At 37.8% G+C, this 25,233-nt stretch overlaps 1 protein-coding gene across 2 annotated transcripts in view; it reads left to right on the top strand.

Moving 5' to 3' along the window:
- The first annotated feature begins 3,083 nt into the window (after window positions 1-3,083).
- The window catches only part of greb1 (growth regulating estrogen receptor binding 1), a 62,071-nt gene continuing 39,921 nt past the window's right edge, over window positions 3,084-25,233 (top strand). For both annotated transcript variants that reach the window (XM_044135522.1, XM_044135523.1), the window contains exon 1: window positions 3,084-3,168. In XM_044135522.1, coding sequence (XP_043991457.1) covers window positions 3,089-3,168 — 80 coding nt within the window. In that variant the 5' untranslated portion in view covers window positions 3,084-3,088. The remainder of the gene's footprint in view (window positions 3,169-25,233) is intronic.

The raw sequence follows: 25,233 nt of genomic DNA, 5'->3' as shown, positions 1-25,233 counted from the left end.
ACGTTGTAAAATCACAAACAGCCCCTTTCTTCTCGTTCTCCTCATCAAAAGCCAGGGTTGATAATATCTGTCTTGCCAACAAACTCCAAGCTGTGGATCAGCGCTGCTCCTCCAGAGTTCGCATGGTTCTCTGATTATTGCTCTCATTTTCTGTCAGTTTGGGTGAACAGATTGATGTGGTATGTTTGCAGATGTAGGACTAAGCAGAGATCCATGACTTCTTCAACACTCTGGATATTATTTAACAATTTAATCCTACTTTAAATTTCCCCATTACTCACACGCTGACCTGTCTTGGATTGTTTCTGTTTGTATTGTTGAATATGCACTGCTTAGTTTATTTTAGCTTTTCTTTACATTTTTGTTTTTCCTTAATTAATGTTTATATTCTCCTCAGCTCATGATCATAACTCTCCTTCCCTCAGGCTGCCTGACTGGTTTCCCCTCACAGTTGCATCATGTTCCCAATAAACCATGTCTTTTGTCAATAATCAATCTCCCAGGTACTTTAACTCCTCATTCTCTTGCAAACACTGCTAGTTTCTTTCGTTTGTTCCCGTCTTTCTGTCATAGTTCCTCGTGTTCATGCTATCTTCTAGTTTCTTGGCTGTGTCTTTGTTCTGTTTCCCTCCATAACTGCCTCTAATTAAACTTTTGTGTCAGTTTTTATTAAAGTCTCATAAAATATTTCCGCCTGCATCTTTGATCTAACTACAATTCAATACCGTGACAATGAAAATGCTTTTGTTATTTATTAATGATCACTGTTGTGCTGCTTCGTGGTTTCATTCATTATTTTGTCAGCATGAATACATTTTTTAAAGCCAAATGCTGCTCACGATAAGAAAATACTTCAAACATTAAATACAATAACGCACATATTGGTTTATATTGTGTAGCATGTTCTTTGTTTGCTGTCTGTGGAAAAACTGAGATACCCCCCATCCCAATATTTGAAATATATACTTACGGCTTTCAACAGTAAACAAAATCAACTATCTCTGATATACATTGAAAAATAATCAATGAAGGTATCTGTTATTACTTATACAACATTCAACACAAATCAGATCTTGCTTCTTCAAATCTAAACGATTTAGTTGAATGTTTCATATATAACATAAAGATGGCCTGGATCAATATGTTATTCTTAATTTAACATTTTGTGGCGACACCTTTAGCAGCAATAATTATCAACAAGGATCTTTGTATTTTGAGGTGAGATGTTTGCATTTGCTAATATAGTTTTGTTCTGTACTTATTCTTTGTTGAAAGTACTTGACAGAAAACTTAGCCGCTATGAACAGTGAAAACTAAAACAGATGCAGGCTGAGGGACTACATCATGAATGTGAGCAAATATGAGAGAGGAGTAATTAGAAAAGCAGTTAACTTCTTCCAATCCGATCATCCCCACATCCACTCATCTTGGCCTATTTAAAGAGAGACATAATTACAGCTTTGAGTATTTAGCCTTGTAATTTACTCATTTTGTCATATTATTAATAACTCTCTCTCACTTGCCTCTTACTTTGTCTCGCACTCACGGCAGGGGTTCACCCGTATAATCTACTCTGTTAGGTCCAATCCATATTTCGATTTATTATCACTTTCATTTGCTTATTAAGTGCTCCCTTGTTTTCTTCAAATAAGGTTATAATTAGAGATTTGGTGTCTGCAGCTTGAAATACTATCTCCTCTTTATGGAATCTTGGGTGGGATGAGAGAGAATCGTGTTTTATCATACTGATGAAGTTAATGAGGATGTGCACAGCTTGATATTGTGTTTGTATGTGTGCACGAGTCCCTGCATGTTTTCTAATTACGTCTTGGTGGCAGCTTTCTGGCCTCCAAAGTACCCACGTACTTTATTCCCTCTGTTGTTTTGTTTTCCCACTGTTTAATGCAAATGAAGCAAAAGGAAAATAAAAACCTTTAAACAATTTTTCAGATTGTAGAATATGGCCATTGGTACCATGATGCTTTGAGGATCAAATTATATTTTAGCCAGAGCCTAGTTTAAAATACAGACTAATCACAATAAGCCTTTATATTGCATTCACAGCAAAACAAAATGCACTTTTCTAATATGGAACCTTTACATATTAGGTTCCATATGTTCCATATGTATACATCTTTTTAAGAAAGGACATCATAATATACAGTTATGGGAGCATCTGGGTATTCAATATCAATTTAAACAATTGTAAAGATCTCAAATATTTTAACTAGATTGAAACTAAAGTAAAAGACAAGAAAATATGTTTTAAAAAGTCATTTCTGCTGAAGAACAAATAAGGGCACCAACATATTAATTACTGTTTAAAATGAACGCAATCCCAGACAAGCATATCATCTGCATATTTTGTCAACATTAGGTATGGGGATCTCTGTTCTCTATCTGATATGATACACATCTGGATTCACAAGCTACAATCTGAAACATCTTAGTTTTTTCTTCATCAACCAGAGATTTAATTAGATTCACGTCCTCATCACTATGCATCTCGATTTAAATGAACTCACTGAAAAATATGTTTTTATAAATATTCTTTTCATTCCTAAAAATGAAGCAATTCAAAATTCAATCATTTATTAATTAATTGTTATTTTAAACGTTCTTTATAGGTCACAAAATCTGTGTGTGCGTGTAATGTTTGAGTGTTTTTTTAAAATCTTGATTGTAGAGTACCGGTCCGGTTCATAGATTGTAGCGTTGTTGTCAGTTGCTATGGCAACGAGTGTACGCGTAGCATAGTCGACACACGTGAGTAAAAGAGGATAGGAGTAGTTCTGAATTATTCTAAAATCGTTTTTCAGTAATATTTTTCATTATGCCGTGGCGCACTGCCCTGAATTAGTAAAACCTACATCTCTGGGTTTCACTTATTAAAAATGTCGCGGAATTATTTTACCGCGACATTTTTTATTTATTTATTTTTTGCCCTTCAGCACTGTGCGCATGCGCGTAATTTCGGGACGTAACATAAAATAGATATAAAACATCTGGTATGGCTTTTGCACAAGTGGAGTTAGTAGCCAATTTCCTGCTGAAAAAGGGCAAAATGCTAGCCTTACCACGTGTGGAGATGAAGGAAGAAGAACGACGTGCCTCTGAAGACGGCGAACTGATAGGCGTCCCGATACTGATTCCATGTTGCCTTTCAAGGTTAGTCGTGCTTCCATTGTACTTGACAGAAGCGTGGCACATTTTGCAAATCGCATTTGCTTTATCAAGCCATCCCTTTCTCTTCTGAAATCCGTAGTGTTTTCCAAACTTTCGATTTGCATCATTGCGGTGAATGTATCGGTTCCTTGCTCCGCCATGTTTGTCAGTTGTTGCGGTCATGTAAGCGCGCCTAGTGGTACAGCTTCATCTTCTTCTGGAGGTTGGCGGACCAATTAAATCGCACACTGCTTTGGTCCACAGGAAGCACGTTTTGGACAATTGTTTTTTTAATTTATTATTTTGTGCATTAATACGTTAATATCGAATTTAATCTATACAATGAGGTAAAATCCGGTGTAATTAGAATTTTTCTTATAAATAACTGAAATTTAAAGCTGCCTTACCAATACATTTGTATCACGCATATACAATGACTAGTAATCTTCCTATCACTACTCAGCATTATTTGTTATAATTCTGAAGGACATTTAGTTTGAAGAAAGGCTTTCACAGCTCCTGAGTTCTGTAAAAGATTTACTCTAAAGAGATCTTAGAAGATTTCAAAATCAGCCATTCACCTGTTTGGAATAGTCTACATGAAAAGAAACAGGCAAAAGTTGGCCAAATGAGTTTCCCCCAAGAACTGGTTGCAAGATGCTCAAATAAACTTTTTTCCTCCAAAAAAGTCAAAAGGCATACAATAGTTTGCCTCAGTTTTACTAAAAAACTGAGGCAAACTATTGAATGCTACAATTGTAGCACATTGTAGCAATTGTGCTAATTGTAGCACAAGCACAATTAGCAAAATTGTGCTTGTGGTAATTGTAGCACAAGCACAGAGTTTGGAAGTTAAACACTTTGTAGAAAAAAAAAAAACTCATCTGCAAAGCACATAGATGTAGGTATCATGGTTTGAAGTCCGTGCACATCACAATAACACTCTGATACTATAGAAATATTTACTTATAATTTTTGTCTTATGTGACCGATGTACACTATATAAAAAGAGGAAAAAAAATCAACCTTCTAAATATTTATGTAAAAATATAATTATAATATGACCAATTCAGTGAATTAAGTGTTCATTTTTTATTATTTTTATTGTTTATTGTTTGGAAGATGAACTTAAAATATAGATAATCCTTCCAAATTTCAGGACAAAGTCCACATGTAATCAACGAGCTCATTACTGGCCAATGTATGACTGCTGTATCTGTGCATCTCTCAGCATTTGCATATGATGGCATTTTGTTCTTGCGTGGTTTCTCAGTCTAAATTGCATCATTAGACACTGAGAAGACTTAACAATTGGTGAATACTAATCACAAATGTTTCCGGGGGTTGATCCACTGATCCATTCTTACCTTCTCATGACCCACCCCATGGGCCCAGGTCTGTCTTTGAGGAATAGCGGAGTACATTAAGACACGCCCCAGCAACACACTGATTACATATGCTAGCCATGGTAATGAGCTGAGCTGGACATTGCAAGACTGCTGCTGTTTATGGCAACTCATTATCTGCCCCATTGACCAGAACTGTTCTACACATCATAGAGCCCTGTGTCCTCTACATCTACTCAACCATCACTATCTTTGCTTGTCTAGTTGGTTGCTGAGATGTGTGTGCGTGCGTGTGTATTACATTATGAAAAGTACGATGATTCCTAACCTGATTATCTCCGCGGCATGTGTGACATTAACTGTCCATTTGAGCAATGCGTAGTGTTGTTAGTTATGTTTAAGTGAGTGTTTGCGCATGAATGTCTTTGATTGTATGCTCAAGTCTCTTTCTGAAGAGTGTCTGTATGTGTGTGCATGATACTATGATCGTCTGCCAAAGTAAAGTGTTTGCAGCCGACAGAGACAGGGGCACTAAGCTCAAGGGCACATTTGTTTCAAGCTAATGATAGAATGTAAATGGAGCAAATTTCCTCTGCAAGAGCATAAGCTCTCCCTTGCCCAAACACATTCTCACACACGCAGACTGTTGTACTCACGCATACACACAAACCTAGAAATGCACGCTTTTCGACGCACACAAAACAGCACCGTGTTGATGGAGTGCAGAATCTCATTACACATCTAATAGAATAAGTGTAGTGTGCGTATGGGGAGAGAAGAGGAGCAGCCAACCTGATTAGCCTTATCACTTTATTATGCCGCTCTGCACGCAGCACACAGGACAATTGCATTAGAGAGGAGCAGATGAGCTGAAGGCAAGGAGAACTCAGCAAACACAGCCTTAATTGATTCCTCACCAAATTAGCAGGGACAGGTGGGGGGCTCACTGGCTGGGTGGCTGCTTGACTGACTAGATACGCAGTCTGATGCTTCAGCGAGTGGGTGACTTGTTGACTTGTTCGCTGGTCATTTAGCTGAGTTATGGCATAATAATAGCACTGAGTGAGTGGTCAACTGGTTGCTTTAGAGACTTTATGATGAGATGAATGTCACGAGAATTCTGTGATTACTCTGAAGATTAGCAGAGATGGTTGCAATGTCACCATGACTGTTGAATCTGTTTGACAGTTGAATTGTGGTGACACTCACCACTAGGCTTTTGAACATTTAGTTTTATCAGATTAGGTTGTCATTCAGAGGACAGAAAATAATCATTCCATGCAAATGGTAAGAAAAAAGGAGAATAAAGAGATGTGGTGACATTAAAAAACAAACTTCAAATGAATTGAAGTGTTGCAAGAACTGAATATTAGATTTATTCCTAATTTGTTCTGTGGTTTATTATGTATATATATGTGTATATATATATATATTAATACAATCTGTGGAAGACTCGGGATCGGATTATAACGTTGTGTGTTTTTGTTTTTTCAATAAAAGAATAAGTAAGATTAAAAAGATTGATGAAGGTTTAAAGATTAATTAATTTTACCAAACAGGTTTTTAAAACTTTGATTTTGGAAATGATATTAATGAGGTAATCATAACGTACGTATATGTGCCGTATCAAACAGTGAACACGAAAATCTTTCAATAATTTAATTGCTCTAAAAGGTTATTTTTTTTTTTTTTGTCTTTAATTTGTAGCCAAAGCTGAGAGAAACCCTGTTAATTGCGCTTCTGACGGTCATTCCTCTGTTGAAACCTGAATGTTGGAACGTTGTTTGAGGGAGGGATGTTTGAATCTGTGTAACTGGGTCCTGGAGGAGGAAAAGTGGCAGAAAAAAGGGGAGACACAGGACACAAGGGGAAGAGAGTTTGTCTTTGTCTCTGTTAGTCCCCCCTGAGGGATTTTGGGATGGTGGAGGTTAATGAATCTGATTGGCTAGTGGGAGTTTTTCTGCTGGTTCTGCGGTTTGCACTTTCACAGTGCTTCGCTTTTTTATTTCACCAAGTTTAACTTTGACACAGTGCAGCATGAAGGACATACTAGGTAAAAAAAAAAAAAAGGAAAAAAGGTGTTACTAATATTTGGATAATTTCACAAGTCACTGAAATTTTAATGGTTGCACGGTGTAAACTATTTATAAATGCAAATATTATACAGTTTAAGATATAAAGGTGGATCAAAGCTTGTGTGGGCTTCAGCAGATGTCCAGTTCAGTGTTGACGTGCAAAGGTATGCGTTTCTCTCCACTTATGAGTGAACAGTCGTCCATGTGTCATGCATGTGTCTGATTCTCTTTGTGTGTATGTTACTGTACATGTGTGTGTGCTAATGAGAGTTGGGGGGAAGCGGGCTGTCGCAGCAGTGCGTCCTCTGCACTCCCGGCAGGTCACTAGCGACAGATGTTCTCAGCATATGTGGCGAATTAATTAGCCGCTAGTAAACAGAGGGGGCTGCTGCCGTGAGCTGCTGGTCTGTGCCGACGCTGAGCTGCAATGAGCAACCCTTTGTCCAAATTCCTCTTTTCCCACCATCCTCCTCTGGTAGATAGTTAAACCGAGCATCATTCTTTTTGATCAGTGGACCTGTAATGAGTTGGGGGGCAGGGTGTGTGTTTGAGTTGTGTGTGTTTCCATGGGGCGGTATGTTTCTTGAGTTGGAGTCAGGAAGAATACCCCATCATTTGGGCATGGCAGTTGGCCTGTCTTTGTGATGAGAGATCCCCTTGATGACCTAATTGGTTGATTGAGGTGCATCTTTGCATGTGTGTGTGTGGGAATGTGCCAGGGCTTGAGCATTCCCAGTGCAGGAGATGTTTTCACAGCCCTGGCATAACTTGGCAGGTGCTGGAAACACTTTGAGAGTTGTGCAGATAAACAGGCAAAAGCACACCATGTAAATAAATTTGGCTTATTCAAAGACACAAGTTGTTTTAATAGTTGTCCTAAATGGTATAAATCATAATTTTTACAACTTTATTCTTTTGATTGTTTTCAGGCTTAGAGTTCATAATATTTTTATTAATTTTCAAGACCAAAATAATAAAAAAAATGTAAAAGCATAAAAAAGTAATACATACTGCATCAATACATACTGCATTATAATAACAAACAAAAAAATTCCTGGTTTTACAAGTCTCTAGATAGCCACTTTTCTCTACTTGTGGAAAGTGTTGCTACATTACATTCATTCAGCTGTCAACAACAGTGACAGGCAATCTCTGCTGCCCTAAACACAACATGAGTCCTATAATATTTGTTAATTTTATTAACTTACTTCCAATAGTGTATTCTCTTTTTTTGTGTGTTGTTTCTTTGAGCTGCATGGCTTCCCATAGATTTTTGTGTTTCTGTGATCTGTCCAGGCCTTCAGAATTGATAGAACAAGTTTTCATAAACATCCTGCTGCTGCATAATGACAATTTATATGTATAAAAATATGTCAGAAGGAATCGCCCATAAGAAAATCTCCTAGCATTTTCCTCTCTGTGTTAGTGAGATCAAGATCCATGTGGCAAGAACAGATACCAGGTCTGAATGATGCATTCAGAGCAGGACACTTGAAATCTGATGACTCAATACTGACGTTGCTGCGAGGGCTGAACAGGGCCTCTGTAATGCCATAATTATATTGTATTTTTTGTATATTATTTGGGCATATACAAAAAAAAAAGCCAAAATAAGAGAGTGAAGAGAAGAGAATACATATATATTTTTTACTCTGAAAGCAGAGCTACCAAATGCATGGCCCAACGCTACTCAACACATTATTCTAAAGAGACTGTCTCTGATGCCATCAGCAGAGATTTTGTCCTGACAGAGCACACAAAACGTGAGAACTGTTTTCTTACCTGATAAACCGCTCACAAGCAGCTGCTGGCGCCTCTGTGGTCCGGTCGTTCACTCTTGCTATCTGTCCTGACGGTGACATGAGTTGTGTTGTTCCCTCCTCCATCATCTTTATCTTGTTCTTTTAAGTCAGATATTATATTTGGTTCATAATCCTGGTGTTAAAAGAGTTTCCAATAGAGAATGTTAATCCTTACTTGCATGTATCTCAACTGTATTTTAATAGACAATCCATATATGGCTCAAAAGTGCTACTTTATCCGTTTCCTGTCGCCAGGAAGGCAGTGCATATGTTTGACAAATTAAGCAATATTTTTTAATTAACAATGTAAATATTCTGATCTGTTTTCTGCTAGAGATTTCCTTTCAGTGTCTTTTCATGTGCTACGTCATCATCCATGTTTTAGCTCAGATTTCTGGCTAAAAATGTCTAAAAAAAATGTTATTGTCTAAAAATTTTGAAGTGTTTGGCCTTTAAATTCAATTTCTTTTCAGCAATAATACTCAATTAAGTCCATACTACATGGGAGTTTATTGGAAACTTTTACACCAAATATAAATGAATCAATTTCAAAGTAAGCTCAAACATGATAAATGACATTGTCAGGTTTTATACCTGATTGATATCTGTGAAAAGTCTTCACTTGATGATCAACAGTGTGTGTGAGAGAGATGGTGTATGAGTGTGGCGGCCATAATGAAGTTGTTAGTTAAAGTGGCCCCCACCCCATGGGACTGGCTTAAGCTGTGTGTGATTGCTTAGGGATCGGACAGACACACACACACACACACACACTTATCATTATCAACACATACACATACACTCAGAGTCATTACTCCATTACGCACATGGACTATTGATTTTCTGCCATCTTTCCATCAGGTGCGAGCTTGCCTGGGAATATGGGAATGAACGCCTGGCTAGGAAAATAAAACTGTCACTCCTCCTTTCCTCTCTTCCTCCCTTCTCTCCTTTATTACAGACAGATGACGGGTCAAAGCTGCTGCCGTTCACTCCATTGTTTTTCCTTCGCCCGTCATTGCTCAATCACTTCTCACTTTTGGATGTCTTCATCTAATGAATCTTTACATCTGCTGATGTCTTTCTTCATCTACACTGTTCCTGTCTGTTTCTTGTCTGTTGAACTTTTTCACTTCAGCACATTTGTTTGCCGAATGATTTCACCTCCTCTCTGATCTTCTATACATCCCTTCGCTTGCTGGCTTCTTCCTGTCACTTCCTCCCTAGCAGTGATAGATTCAAACCTCTGTTTTCTTTTCCCTTTCCCCCTCTCGTCATCCCTCTTTCCACAAGTCTCTAACACTCAGCACAATCAATCAGCTGGCACCTCTTCCCACCATCCATACATCCCTAAACCCCTTAGTCCCCTTTGTCATCCCTCTTTCTGCAGATTTTCTCCACCTTCTTCCCTCCCTGCTGTTCTGTACCTTCTAGTGGCCCCACTGCTTTTTTTCTCCGTTATTCTTCTTTTCTAATATTAAACTCGATGTCATCACCCTTTTCATCTCACGGCTATATTAGCATAATGCTACAGAGCTGGTAAATCTGTGTAGACGTCCAAGATGAAGTTGGGTGGCACAATGGACAGCAGAATGTGATGGTGTTTTGAAAAGGCTGCTTCCGTCAATTCCGTTATTTTGGGTGTAAATGCTAGTTGGCAAACGGTTGCTTCCAAGGACAAAATTCCTCTGTAACAAGCTTTTTGCCATGAGTGATCACTAATCGGTGATGATCACAATCAATAATTAATTACTTATAGCTGTAAACATAGATGTGTGCATAGGAGATTGAGAAAACGCTTACCAAACAGCTCAGTAATAAAAATTTAAAAATGAAAGACACTTTATTTATATCAGTTAGTCTTCCTGCTGGTTCCTGAAGCTCCTTTTTGCCATTTTCAAAATTTTTTCTTGGTTATTATTTCCTTAATAGTTTGAGATATCTTCAAAAATTTGCACAAAACAAACATTTACCCTTTATATTTTCCTTTTCCTCACTAAAATACCACAGAACAAGTTGACGCAGACTGTTAACCTGCAGCAAGCTTGAGTAATTTAGCTGTTTGTTTAAACTTAAAGTTATTTAAAAAACTTTAAGTTTTTTAAATAACTTAAAGTTATTTAAGTTATTTAAATATTTAGAGAAATATCAAATATTTCTCTAAATATGAGATGAATATATATTATTTTGGGGGCTGACGGCTTAAAGATCCAGAGAAATCTAAGACCTGTTCACATCATCTCTTCTTGCTTTATTCCTCTTAAAACTTTTAATTATGCCTCTTCCTCCTTCTTTCATTTTCCTCTGCCTCTCCTCCCTGTCTTTTCACTCCCCCACTCATAACTCCTCTACTTTGCTACCTTCAACTCTTTCTCTTTCACTCACTCTTTGCTTCACTTTATCTCTCCCTTCTTCACCTCCCATGACTTCTCCCTCCTCACCTGTCCTCCCTAAGAAGAGGATGCTGGATCAGAGGATGTAATTCACTGACAAGGGTATCTATATTTAATATTCATGGTCAGGCAGGAGCCTTCACTCTCAAACCCATACACAATTATAGACACACAAGCATAGTAGTGCCAAATAAAAGGTGATCAGAGGCTGTGGAAGGTGCTGTGTTGTAGCCCTCAGGATAGACGCCTTGTGGGCACACACACACACACACACACACACACACACACACACACATGCAACACACTTAACTGTGCAGCACTCTGCGCTCCAGGATGGATGTGGCATCATTAGGCAGAGGAGTGTGGCCGTTCTCAGTAGAAACGGCCATGCCGGCGGTACACATCAATCTAGCACTGCATGCTCCCTCAGACACTACCTTCTTTCCCCTCTCTTTCTCTCTCTTTCTCCTTCTGTCTTACACACACACACAAACAGATGGAGTGGATGTAGCAACACAGAGCAACTTAGGTTTTCTCTACAAATACAAACATATACCCGCATACAGTGCTGGCCTGCTATGTGCTGCTGTATTCTTTGTGTGTCACTTTACCTCTTTCTCACATAAAATTAATGCAAACTATTGCTTTAAAAAGGGCAAAGAAGAAAATACTATATTCTTCTTGGTCATAACTACTCCCGTAAGTTTAGCCATCATGTTATTTCTACGTTAACTTTTCTTCTGAAGAAACTGCAGTACACAAACCACATTTTGTCTGAAACCCATTTAAAATATTAATTTTGACCTGAGTGACCATAATATATTTTCAGGCTTAATGTTTAATCCTCTTTAAGACAATTCCTGTCCAAGTGAAGGGAGCTTGAAGCTCATGACCAAATTTAGTAAGAGAAACTCACAAATTTATGCACCTAAAAATGTTGTTTGTCAAATGACTTCAGTAAAATAACCAGTACTCATTTCAACAAAAAGAATCATGAAGTTTTAAGAATTAAGACTGACAGAGAAGCTACAAATTAAAAAATGTCCGACCTGCCATTAAAAAAGATTAAACCATTCCTCCAGCTGCTTTAAAAAAGTGCTCCCACTTGCTCTAAATTCTGGAGCCATTAAATTTGTAAAACCACAGAAACTGAAATACAATTTATTGCAGACAAATGAGTAAATATGTCAGGTTTCTGTCAGAGTGTTTTGAAAATGCAAGTGATGTAGATTAAGCTATCAGACTTATATTCACAAGGAAGTCTATATTTAACTTTGAAGCTTTCTAGTACTAGTTGCTATGTTTAATAATATTTATTAATATAATTGGTCAATAAACATAACTTTCTAAATACATATACACAATACCACACATTCATAAAACAACATTAACCAGGACCTCTTACATTAATTTATAACTATACAGTCTCCTAATGCCACCCAATAAATTCCTGTTCCTCCTGAAAATAATCTGTTCATATTTATTTTAAACTGAATTGTCTTTGAATAATGTCTTAACTCCATCTTAACAATTTTACACCACTAGTAACTGAAGAAAAACTCTTCCATTTTATAGGACAGTTCAGAATAGTTTCTGGTAATGTTTTTTTTCCTTACCATAACCAGTGCTGGTTTGAGTTGACAGTTTAGAAAAGTCCATTAATGTGTTCACAGAAGTTGCCATTGTGCAATTGAAATGTCTTCCCCACGGACACGGAGACAGAGGTAGCAGGGGTTTGAACTAGCAACCTACCAGTCACAGGACAAACTCCTACCTCTTGAGGGCCCGTCACTCCTTTTTGGCTGAAAATGTAATGGTTGTAATCTTTCAGTGTTTCTCCAGACTTGTACACAGCAACTTAACCATGGTAGCACCGTACAAGCATATGAAGAGTTTGATTATTACATGCTTAGCTTTGAGCAAAACTGAACAACTTTTATAAAGTTCGTTTTGAATTTGACTATTATCTATGGTTGTTTTCATAAATTAACAAGAAGATTGCTTTTTTTTATATCTTACTTAGCAAAAGGCAATCCTTGCATGTGATCTTTTATCGCTTTGATTCTCTTAATATTTAAGACAAAACAGAAGACATTGACTTATAGTTAGGAAAATCATCTCCATATATTTTGTCTTTCAGTTGTACTCTCATATTAAAAACAATATAATGGTGTAAAATAAAAATTCCACACACACAGTGCTTCATAAATATTGTGATCAGTAAAGTTTTATCTCATCTGTGCGCTTCAGGTGCCTTAACGTGCCTTAGTGCTTTTTGTCTGCTAATGATCTCCATATCAGAGTTGTTGAGAATAACAAGCGTCTAAAGCAGATACCATCTGCCTGTGGGCTATACAGAGACAGATTTTACTGTGTGTGTGTGTATGTGTGTTGTCTCCTTGGCTCCCATTGATTTGTGGGGGATCATGCTGTATCAAGTACCAGAACGCTCTGGGATGGGAGCAATATTTAAATGAAGGAAGATGTGTGTGTACATGCACACATGTAAGTATCCACCTGTGATTGTGTGTGCAGATTAACGTAGTCGCTTCTAAACGGAGCAGTGGTGGTGGGGCAAGCAGGGAGCAGAGTTTTTCTCCGCTCCTCAAGCCGACAGATGAATAGAGGGCCCCTATTGGGAATCAATGGTAAAACTCGAGCCATTGAACAACTGTCCTCCTTTTCAATTGTGTCCCGTTTGAGAAACAATTTGACAATAACGTCAGCTTGAGAAAAAGGACGTACAGTCAATATGCAGGGAGAGCTGTGTGAAGGACAATTTACAGAGCATCATCATCTATATGTGTGCGAGTGTGTGTCCTTTGTCCTATAGGGTTTTCTTTTGGACAAAACCAACAACAGATTGCTGTCTCCCCTTCAATGATAAACACCTCCCAGAGTCATTAAAACAGAGTTAGTCTGTTCATACACTGAATTTTACAGACATATAAATTCAAAGAATCAAAACTACAAAAAGTAAAGCGTAGTTTACTGTTGGATGCACTAATAAGGCTTTTCCTGGGTGATATCAATGTCCTGTTTTCTTTTATATTTAAATCAGAGGATTTTAATAGCCTCTGATTTTCTTTGTTTTCTAGAGATTTAAAAGAGAAAAAGAGAAGTGATGCAGATATTTTTTATAAAACTAACAAGTTTGTTTCCTATAGGAAATCACATTGTGAACTCTCAAAAGACAATAAAGCAACACAAACAGATTATCAAATTTGACTAAAGTATTAGGTGTCAATAACCAGTTCCTAAAAACAACTTCCACTTCCGTACAGCAATCAAACTCTGCTCCTATTTGCTGACCAGATGTAGCACCATTTATAAAGCCATCTGGCCTCCAGACATTTGTGTGTCTATGATGCTGAAGGACCTCTTTTCCATCCACCTAGTCTGGAATTCCCTCCAAAAAATGTTCATCAGGTGTTTTGCTGAACCATTCCAAAACATTAATTATATCCAACCAGTTGGACCATGTCAGTTAAATTAGAAGATCAATTTAACCCTAAAGTGGAATAAGTAATGTTGGGCTTTTTCATCAATTCCTAACCCTTATGCATATTTAATATCAAACTTAAATAACGTAACAAATTATATGCTGTTGGAGAATCTGCTTAATCAGTTACAGCCAGACAAGGGACATTTTTTAAATTAGCTCCATGATTGACGTTTTTCTGGAAATTAAATTCAATTTTCTTTGAAAAAAACTGAATGCTTCTGTGTGCGCCTGGCCAGGCTTGACACTTGACAAAAAAACAAAAAAAAAAACACAGAAAGTCAAACAATATTTTGAAATGAAACTGAATATTAAGCATTCAATTCAACGAGATATTTTTTCTTCCTAAAAATCTGGATGAATTTAATGAATTGTATAGGCATCTTCAAACTTGTCTTATTTTTACAAACTTTTTTGCCTCGAACCCACAAACCGTATCCTATTTTAATGCTCGAACGGTTGATGTGTGTGTTTTGTGTCTGTGTGTGTTGTAACTCTGTTGTTGATTAAAGCAGGGGCCACAAGAGATGTGCCCCCCTCCCATCCATCAGTTTGATAAGTCCCTGAAAAGGTAACATATTGCCTGGGACACAAAGAAATGGCCAGGGATATCAATTTTCAGCTGTCCAATGTAACAACACTTCTGCTGTCAATTGCACAATGTGGATAACTAAAAAGGGAACAACGTATAAAATAACAGCATGATTCCAGTACAGAGATACAAGCGCACAATCAACCCAAAAATGTCTGATGGGAGAGAGGAGGACAGGGGTGAAGGTTAAAGCCAGAGTTTGTGTGAGCACAGACTGTTTTACTTTTGTATTTTTTTATTGTGTGCAGTGTAGGTACTCCACACAAAGAACATAAACATGTTTTCATTTATTGTTTTATTTTTATTTTTGACAAACTAATCTGATCTGCACAAACCACTTTGCCTCTCCTTCCTGTAGGTGTGAATCTTGCAATTTAAAAATCTTATCTTTTTTTCAGCTGTGACCAAAAACATAATAAATTCAATCTTGGGGCTCCCTCAGGCATTGTAAGTTTATTTATAGGTCCTCACACTGTAACCTATCAGGACCCAGACCGGCCGTGTCTGTCTCATTAGCTGCGAACGCAGCGGCCGGGCCTCTGTTCGCGTGTGGATCAATAACCTGCCCAGAGCTGTGGATGAACTGGGTGCAAGATGGGGGTCAGGGTTTTTCACCCAGTGTTAAGGAAATAAGTGGATAAAAGCATGACAAAAAGAGCAAGACAGATATACACCGAGGGACACTGAGGTAAGGCGGGGATGAGTCAGGTCTTAAAAAGTCTAAACTCTTGAGTAAAAAAAAAAAAAAACAGAAATGGAATTTAGCTAAATTTAACATCTTTAAGTATTTGGTGGATTACAAATATTCATCTGAGATGGGCTTGTTGTTGAATCTTAAGAAACACCTCAGTTGTTTAACTTTTGTCAGGTTTTCTGTCGTTATAGTTAACGAATTGCTTCTTCCTTTTTCACCACAAATACAAACACACACGCACACACACAGTCCCTGCTGCACACAGCTCCAAGCTTTGCTCTCTACATAATTGAATCAAATTTTCCTGCAACCAAAAAAAGAACAAGCGTCAGCATTTTCTCTTGCGTTTTGCATGGCCATTGATTGTCCTTCATGCTCCTCTCTGTAGACTCACTATAATGGTACAAATTACTCCGTGGCTCAGACCGACCTGACCAAATACACACAGGCAAGAAGTTGCATATTTTCTTTTCCTTCCACCTCTTTACCTTTGTGATAATATTTTCTAACTTGGGAATAACCCTATCGCACTCATACAAGCACATATATGTGCAGTCCTATTGTCATGATAATGGATTCCATGTTGCTGGCTTTAGGGTCGGGAGGTCAACATAAGCTTCTTAATGGACTGTGAAATAACCTTAACTGCATTAACCTCTCAGATCTCTCACCAACACATTCACACACACACGTCCATCTAGATTCTTACAAATAAGTGCACATGCAGACACGAACAGCTCTCCCTCACACTCAAACACACACAAGGCCCAGAAGCGATTAGATTGGTCTTTAATTGGCAGGGCGATCGCACCTTGAGGATGGAGGGAAGCTCCTTCAATCAGATGGAGTGATGGAGCGATGGATGGACAGGGCGGATCAGGGGAGTAATGGATGGAAGGGAAACAAATGAGTGAGCATCAAAAGAGGACATTGACATGTCACAGAGGGATGCAAAGCGAGTTCTGCATCCCTGGACTTCTGGAAAGCGTCTTCGCCAACATACGCATACACACACATAGGCTTGCATTTAGGTAATGTGCTGTGCAAATTCTGCTTTACCTTTTTAGAGTGTATTAAAAGTGGATGATGTTCAAGTTCACACTCTGTTGGTGGAGAGGGAGGCAGTGAGTAGCTGCTGCTGGCTGCATATGACCTCTGCCAAGTGTCATTCTCCACATACTTCTTTAATACAATTATCTATCTATCTATTTTTATCTATCTATAACAAACTTCAAGAAATGCACTTTTCTTTTAGAAATAAAAGTAATGTAATTCTGACATGTAAGCTTCCAAGTTGCAGTGAATTCTTGCATTTTTGGTATAAATCCCGCTCTTCTCCTCTCCTCCTCTGCCAAATGGGTGTCTCCCTGAGAGGGGATCACAGAGGATTTGGGGGGGATTTAGCGGTGTCTCTTAAATCAGTCTTAATTTTTGCTCTCTGCTATTAAAGCGCTGCCATTAAGCTCTTCTCGCCTCGCCTCATTTCCCTCTTCCTCTTGTTTCACTTTTTTCAATTTGTGCGAGAGGGGGAGTTCACTCCTCATAAAATTTCACTTTGGCCAGCCTATCATTTGCATCTGAGCCAATAAATAGCAATTAGCATTAACAATTAAACCAGCCAGTGGAACTGCGGGCAGCTCCCTTAGATGGCCTGATGGATGGGAAGGTGGATAGGGAGGAAGAAACGGAGGAAAGCTTTAGTGTGCTCCTGCATGGATGTGTGTGTGAGTGTGTGGCTACTTACGACATGAACTCTCACAGGGCAATCCAGTATATCTTTCACTTCCATTTTCCTCCCAAAGCTAATTTATCTACTGTCTCTATGGTCTAATCACAGCACACACATATGTAGCGTGGGCAGAAATGCCAAGCTGGCACACCATTTGGTGCTCTGATATGGCACAAATTTTATTTGGTAATTACACTTGTAGATAACAACTCTTTGGGGTACTCCATCTTGTTTTATAGTTGTGCTGTTTGCCACCGGAGTTGTTTACATTAATTTATAAATATCTAAAGTAGTGGGGGGGGCAGCAGGAGCCTGAGAATTTCCCAAAATATCAGATTAAATTTCTGCACATATTGAAGAGAGATTTGTTATGATGAAATATATATATATATTTTTTTTATATTTGCTTTGTTTACCTGATCCAAAAGAGAACTTAAATATATAACAAATGAAGAAGAAATAACCCTGCATTACAACATAGTCATAGCAACTTGACTGTAGAGCGTTAAGACAAACAATTGTTGTCAACATATGAATCCTCCATTTCTGGGGGCTTAAAGCTTGTGGAGAAAAGACTGGCTGCATTGGGTTTGTCTAATAAATACTAGCATTTCTGAATCAAATAAATTTGCAATGTTTTAATGCAAAGTTATTAGTATATTACTTTAGCCATGATAATGACATAATTCCACATTCATCCATCATTCAATCCCAAGCATGCAATCACCTCCATGACTAAAACACAGAATTATTCATTTTTTTTATACAATCAATAATTAATTATTTTAAAACTTATATAGGATATCTACATTTAAAGAAAGGTTTTTATGCTTTAATAAAACTCATTGATGGTTCTAAGAGACACTTTCACATGAGCATGAAGTCTAGACCAAAGTGAATATAAACTTTGGGCCGTCTGGAGTGAGTTGAGAAGAAGCAGTTGTTTCTTAAAAATCCATTCAAGGCGAGGGTGCTTTTGTTTTTCATTAACGAGTATGGTCGTTAATAAAATGCAACACTTACCTGTGCAACCTTCCTTTTCCTGACACTCTTGAAAATGCTTTAAATATGGAATCAACTAAAACAAATTTAATAAATTTTTTTAATCTAATTTTTATCAGTTGATTGCTTACAGCTCATTAACGCATATATATATATATATATATATATATATATATTTTAAAATTCTAAATAAAATAAAAAACGACCTTTATTTTTCTTGTACAATGATGACTGATTATCTGTTTATTCTCTGAACTGGTGCAATAATCAAACGCAAACTTTAATGCAGTTTAATATTAAAGTTTCTTATCATTCGACACTCTACCACTGCCTGCAGCCCACTGCTAAGTTCCCAACACGCGCCTCCTCTGTGCCGGCACTGAGAATAATGTTAGTGGCTGGTGACGATCAGTCCATCTCCATACATTAATCACCACCAATAGAAAGCCCTGACACAGCAGCTACAGTGGTGCCACTGCCCTGCCTAACAAAGCATAGAGCAAGGACACACGGCGCCAACAGCGGAAGCACGGAAACGAAGAAAGGGAGAGTGTGGGTGTGTTGAAGGGTAAGGGAGAGCGTGAGAGCTACAGTTGGTGGGAAAATATGAAACTGTAGAAAGAAAACAATCCCATTTTATGTCTCCCTCTGTGTCCTAACCTCTTTCCGTTTCCTCCATCTTTTGCGGTCTTTCTTTTTCTTTTGTACTCTTGGTTTTTATTGTTATTACCATAGCAGCACCATTAGAGAGCTCTACGTTCTTCTCCAGTGGAGCAATAAATGAAGAGGGCCTCACTCCTTTTTCTTCCTCATCCTCTCTTTTCTCATCCAGTCTTTTCTCTCCCTTTTCTTACCTCCCAACAGCTACGTTTCCTCTGAGCTGCTTTCCCAGGTTATGTATCTTTCTAAATGTTTTCTTTAGTCAGTTGGTTTTACATTACTTTAGTTTTACTCTTATTTTTGTCTAAATTTTTTATAATTTAGTTTTTCCCTTTTCTCTCCAAACTAATTATAAAGAGTAGAAGCAGCTCTGTTTTTGCTTGAATTAAACACTCCAGACAGTCACTAAATGAAGATCCTCCAACTGTATTGTGACCTAAACATGTTTATGACGTGTGTTTCCATTGCAGACTGAGTTTTATGACATTATTGCCTTTCAACCAACAGCCTGTCATGTTGTTTTTGCATGTTTCATATTGAAGAGACTGAGCAAATATAATAAATTGTTGTGCATTTATTTCAGAAATTAAATTTAAAAACTAAATGTATCCCTGTTGCTTGCATACTTTTTGTACAAAATGTTTTCCTTATACTTAACTTTCTGGATGAAGCTAAATCAGATTCAAGCACTTGATTTTTTTGGCTTTCTCTCCTTATGGAAAATGTAAATGACTAACTACCGTAGTGATCCAGATGACTGTTTAGGCCACAACTTTGCATTTTTCTAATCTTTCTTTGATAATTTAATTTTGTGAGAAATTTGGGGTTTTAATTGGTTGTAAGCCATAATCTTCAAAATTAAGAGACATAAACTTGAAATATCACTCTCTCTGTAATAAAACTGTACTGTATATTCTCATAATTTAGCTTTTTTTACTTAAACAGATAAACTGACTGATATGATTAATTGAGATTCACTTACATTTGGTAACAAAAAAAACAAACTCCAAAACTGAAAGGAGTCCCAGGACTGAAAGTCAACATCCACGCAGGAGTCATCAAAGTTTAAGAAAAAAAATGATGTGGCAGACGCCATGCAGAGAGAAAACAATGTTACCGGGGGCACAAACACCAAAAGCTGTTCAATCTGTACCAGACCTGCCCTATCAAATACATTCCTTGGTATGAGACAAGACATGGACACAGCATGTAGACGCTGTGTGAAAAAGAAAAAAGGCCTGGGACATAAACCTGGCATGAATAAAGTATATGGAGTAAAAGGTGAGAAAAGATGGGAAGACATGAGGAAGGTGGTCCAGGCAGAAGATGCCAACACGGTGTGGTAGTGAACAAGGAGACAGTAAAGGTGGTGGGAGCTGTGCAGAGTTGCAAGGTGAGGGAAGGGACTACTTCTTGAATCTGTTCAGGAAGTAAAACAAAGACTGAGCATGCAAACTACATTTAAGTTACCACACATTCATTAGCTCTACTTTTTTTTTTCTTTAACTGTTTCTTGGTTTCTGTTGCTTTTTCAGCCATGTCAAACTCGTCAAAAACAGCTATTTTTGATGTGTAAAAAAAACCTGCAGTAGTTGGAGCTAGAAGGAAGAAGATGACGGCAGGATGGAGAGGTGATAAAGCAAGTAATCTGTGGGTAATATTGGACTGTCCAGAAACAATGTTTTACAAAGTCCCTCTAGTAAAAGTAACAGTTTTTAGAGGCCGCTGAGGAATATTCTGTATGTGTTGGCAACTGCCTTCTGAAAACACGCAAGCCTTCCAGACAAAATCTAAATAGCAGATACGGGTGGAGGGATGGTGGTAGGATTAACAAGTGTGTACCTGCTGCTGAAGACAACGACAGCGTGTTAACATTGTACTGACACATCAGGAAGACAGATTAATGTGAGAAGGGAGAGAAAAAGAGGGGATGCCAAGGTTAAGGTCACTGTATCAATGAGAAAAGTCAGGAAGACTATGAGAACTGTGGTATGCATCTGTGTTTCCAGTCATACACACTTCTCTTCAGTGAGGGAGTCTTTGACTTGTCTTTCCCCTATATACGGCTGAACATATGCTCTCTTTTCTCCTCAACACTGTCCAGGTATGACACTATCAGTGGCCACCTCTGCTCGTTTGTCTGTCTGCGTTCCTTTTCAGACGCTCCATTCAGTTATTTTGAGTTTCTGGAAGGAAGTGGCACTTCTCACCTGACAACCCTGAGACATGGATTCATTACAGAGCCTGACGCCACCGGGAAGCTCTCAGTGTGTCTCTATTGGAAGTCATCTGAGGGCAACCAGCTGTTTGAAAGACTGAAAAACATACAATATGCAACGTTTTTCAGTACAATTTCTAAAATTTTTGTTTTGTTTTATCCATTTCTCTCCACCTGCCTTGTTTTAAAAAAATCCACCTGAGCAAAACTGGTCTTTTAGAGCAAGTGGGAGCACTTTTTTGAAGCAGCTGGAGGAATAGTTTAATCTTTTTTTAATGGCAGGTCAGACATGAATTGGCTAAAATATCATTTGTTTTCAGTGCAATGAATTTGTTTCTGCAAAAAAAGACTTGATCAGAAATCTTAAAGCTTTGTTCAATCTTAACTCATCTAAAGAAGATAGGGTAACTCTTTTAAATTTTTTTGACTCTTCCTCTACCTTACGTCTAACCTTTGTACCGTTTTATTACCTCCCTTCTCTGTCTCCATTTCTCCTCCCCTTTCTCTCTCTCAGTCTCTAGCATCTCCTTCAGGGCCCCCAGTGAGAGCAGCTAAAATTAAGTGGTGCCACTTCTCAATGACACTTTAATGATAGCACCGCTGCTCCGCACAGAGAGAGGGAGACGGTAGAGGTATGAGCATCTGCTAAAGATGGGCCCCTCAGATTCAAACGCACACAGACACAAGCGGACACACTGCCGTCCATCCAAACGTATGAGCCTCTCTTTGTCTCGCCTGCCACAGAGACCGTGGGGGACGCATGGATTCTAATTAAGGTCGTCTGTAGGGAGAGGATAGTTTGTGTGTGTGCGCGTCATTCTGCCTTGGCGTCACCGTCACCTGCTTGGCACTCCCATTATGACTGGCAATTGAGAAAGAGGGAGATAGAGATCATTGGCCAATGGATGGCACAGTGTGATGTGCAGCAGTTTAGTTGTATACTTCATCTCAGGAAGCTGTAATAATATAGTTGGCTTCTCATAATGTTACTGAACATTAGTTGGAATACATAAACAGTCTATGATGGTGTATGTAAGTTAGCACACCTTTCAAAGCCTGTCGGAGTTAAGAACATGCCCTTCTGCTTTCAGCATTAAGGAAGTTTTTGGTCATTTAGGTCTTTTTAGCATCAATACCTTGTCCTTAAAGTCTTTAGCAGAATAACTCTCCTTAACTGTATTTTAATGTTGCCAAATCCCAACACAACTGCTCTGATCCACATATTTTTAAACCTTACTGTAAGAAAAGTGCCATTGTGTGCACATCTCAACCATGCCGCACGCACATAGAGCAGCCATTAAACTATTGCGTTGGAGGGAAAGTGTTTGCAAAAAACCATACGTGACAATATTAGTTCACCCCTTTAGTGGCCACCACTTAATGACATCACAAAGAAATGCTCTTGCTTCAGTTTTGTTGTATGAAGAGAGAACATGGTTCAGTTCAAAGTGCTCAAAACAGTTTGATCCACTTGGGAATGGTATTCACTTTTTAATTGAATGCGTTCATTCACAATGGTCTCTGGTAACATCAGACTCTCCCCCTTCAAGACCACTGGAAAAACATGAACGACAGTGCCTAAAAAACGTTTTCAACCCCCTGATTGCATAAAATGGTTCAATAATTTTCATAGATCTGCTGTAGAGGTCCTGAATTGTCTTCAACAATTCTTCCAATCTTACGTTGAAAGAAACGCTGCTCTCTGTGCAGCAAATGTCCCACAGATTCAAAGGCTGTGTTGTATTACAACTATTCTACAGTACTTTGTGATAGTAATATATACCCATCCTCTCTCTACTGCTGGCATTTACTGATCTACTAATTTTGGAATTTATTTTTATAAAGATATTTCTTTGAAAAGATGATAATTGGTAGTAAAAGAAATGTATGTTTTTGTTGTGGTTTCATCAAACATAGTGGAAGCTATGTTTTTTTTAATCTTTTTATCTTTTCAAGGACAAGATAAAAATTTCTCCATACACATTCATGCAACCACACACAAACAGGTATGCATAGTGGAGGTAGTGTGTTGTGTTTTATGGCAGTTGTCTGGGAGAAAGAAACCTGTTGCGTCGTTTTCAGAAGAAATCAAAAATAGAATGGAGCCATCTAGTCTTCTGGGCCAGTTCACACCAGCTTTTCCAAGGAGAACACACACACACACACATGCATACACCGTTTCCCTTAATCGTTTTCTTTAACTTTCTTATATTTAATTGTACTGTCATTAATTTAAACGGTCGACATGCAGAATTATGTCACTCTACATAAAAGAAGAATTTAAAAAAAAAGAAAACGTGATCATATAACTGCCATTTATATGAAGTATGTTTTCTTTTTTCAGCTCATCTCATGCACATTCTAATAAATGAGAGCAAATTGTTTTATGTGATTTGGCACATTTTTTAAATTCTCTCGTCTTTAAACGTGCTTTGTACCAAAACTTATAACTGTAATATTAAAAGGCCTGTACTGTTTTAAAGTTCCAGTTATGTCCTGTTACTGATACCAATAAATCTTGAAGACTGTGGATGTGAATATGGCACTGATACAGCAAATCCTTTTCTTAACCCAAAATTATTCAGATCCTTGGAAAATTTAGAAACATAAACCTTTTCCTCTGACTGAAAGTAACAGTAACATTTTGGAGTGATCCGGCCAGGTTCAGGTTGTGAAAGGGAGGAAGAATGGCCAAAATATAAACAAAAAGATAAAGGAGTTTGGTTGCTGTAATGTAGATAAGAAATATACAAATATTTTTGAGAAGTGTATAAAAATGTTCAGCTTGTCTTTTTCAATAAAATGTAAATAAAAAATAATAAAATATTCAGTTTAAATGTATACTCCTTGTACATAATTATCTGTTTCTGTGACTTCTAGGATGAACAAAAAATTTAGAGGAAGTATCAATAGTTTGGGCTTAACTTTACATCCCAAACATTACATCAGGTGTTAATGGAAAGTTTCAAATGACAAGGGGATTGTAGGTTTTTACGAGTTCACAAGTGTAGAAAATGTTTGGACCTCATTTGAATTAAAATGCATCTTGACCCAAGATTGCAAATAGTAACACACCTGAAGATATTGGTTGACGTTTTGCTAAAAGAACAGTTGTTAACTAATATGCCTGACTATGTATATGTGTGATAGAAGCGGGAGAGCTCGGTCTGAAACGGGTCGCCTGTTCTCAAAGCAGAACATGAGTGTGTGTTAGTGCTTATGTGTGTGCCGCAGCCGTGCGCTCTACTTTCTGAGAGCGCAAGGCGGAGGGAATGAAGCGAAGCGGTGTGTAATTAGGCCACGATTTGAACTCTCTTAGTTCCTCCCTGAGAGAGGTCGTGGGGTCATGCCAACTATTATAAATCGAGCTGGGTTATATATGTATTAATTTGTGTATGTATAAGTGTAGAAATGTGTGCAATTGCGTGACCACGTGTGTGTATTCATCCGAGAGGTATAGGTGGAAAAGGGTAGGTCTTTGATGACCGGTAGAAAATCTACTGTTAAATATAGCTTTTCCAGGGCAGCCTGATGTCTCAGTGGTTTAAGGTCCTTGACTTTTCAGTTATACTCTAATTCAACTAAAATAATATATATTATATATATTTTTTTACATCGTTTAAAGCTTGTCAAGTTTAATAATGTGGAAGTCTTGAAAGAAAATTTGTCATAGATTTCCAAAAGCTGGGATGTAGGCAGACATTTACTTACATTCACCTTACAAGTGGAATGGAGAGGTTCAGTTGCAAGTGTTGTAGAGGCAAAGTGAAAGATCAGACCTTAATTCAGTTGCTAATCTATGGCGAGATTGATTTGAATTAGATTTATGCATATTCTCTCACTGAGTTGGTCAAGGAAAACTCAAAAAAACAAATGCAGTCCTATATTGGAGTCAAAGGATGAATACAAATTAATTAGCATTTTTCACATTTAATTTGTAAAATGAGAACTATGTAAACCTTCTCTTTAGCTTCACAATTATGCACTACTTTGGGTTGATCTGTACTACTGAAATCTAAAATACACTAAAGGTTGTGGTTGTATCATAAAAAATG

Source organism: Gambusia affinis, linkage group LG02 (genome assembly GCF_019740435.1).
Source record: "Gambusia affinis linkage group LG02, SWU_Gaff_1.0, whole genome shotgun sequence".
Classification (NCBI taxonomy): Eukaryota; Metazoa; Chordata; class Actinopteri; order Cyprinodontiformes; family Poeciliidae; genus Gambusia; species Gambusia affinis.
The sequence above is the reverse complement of the archived record's forward strand: the minus strand, read 5'-3'. Positions and strand labels throughout refer to the sequence as shown.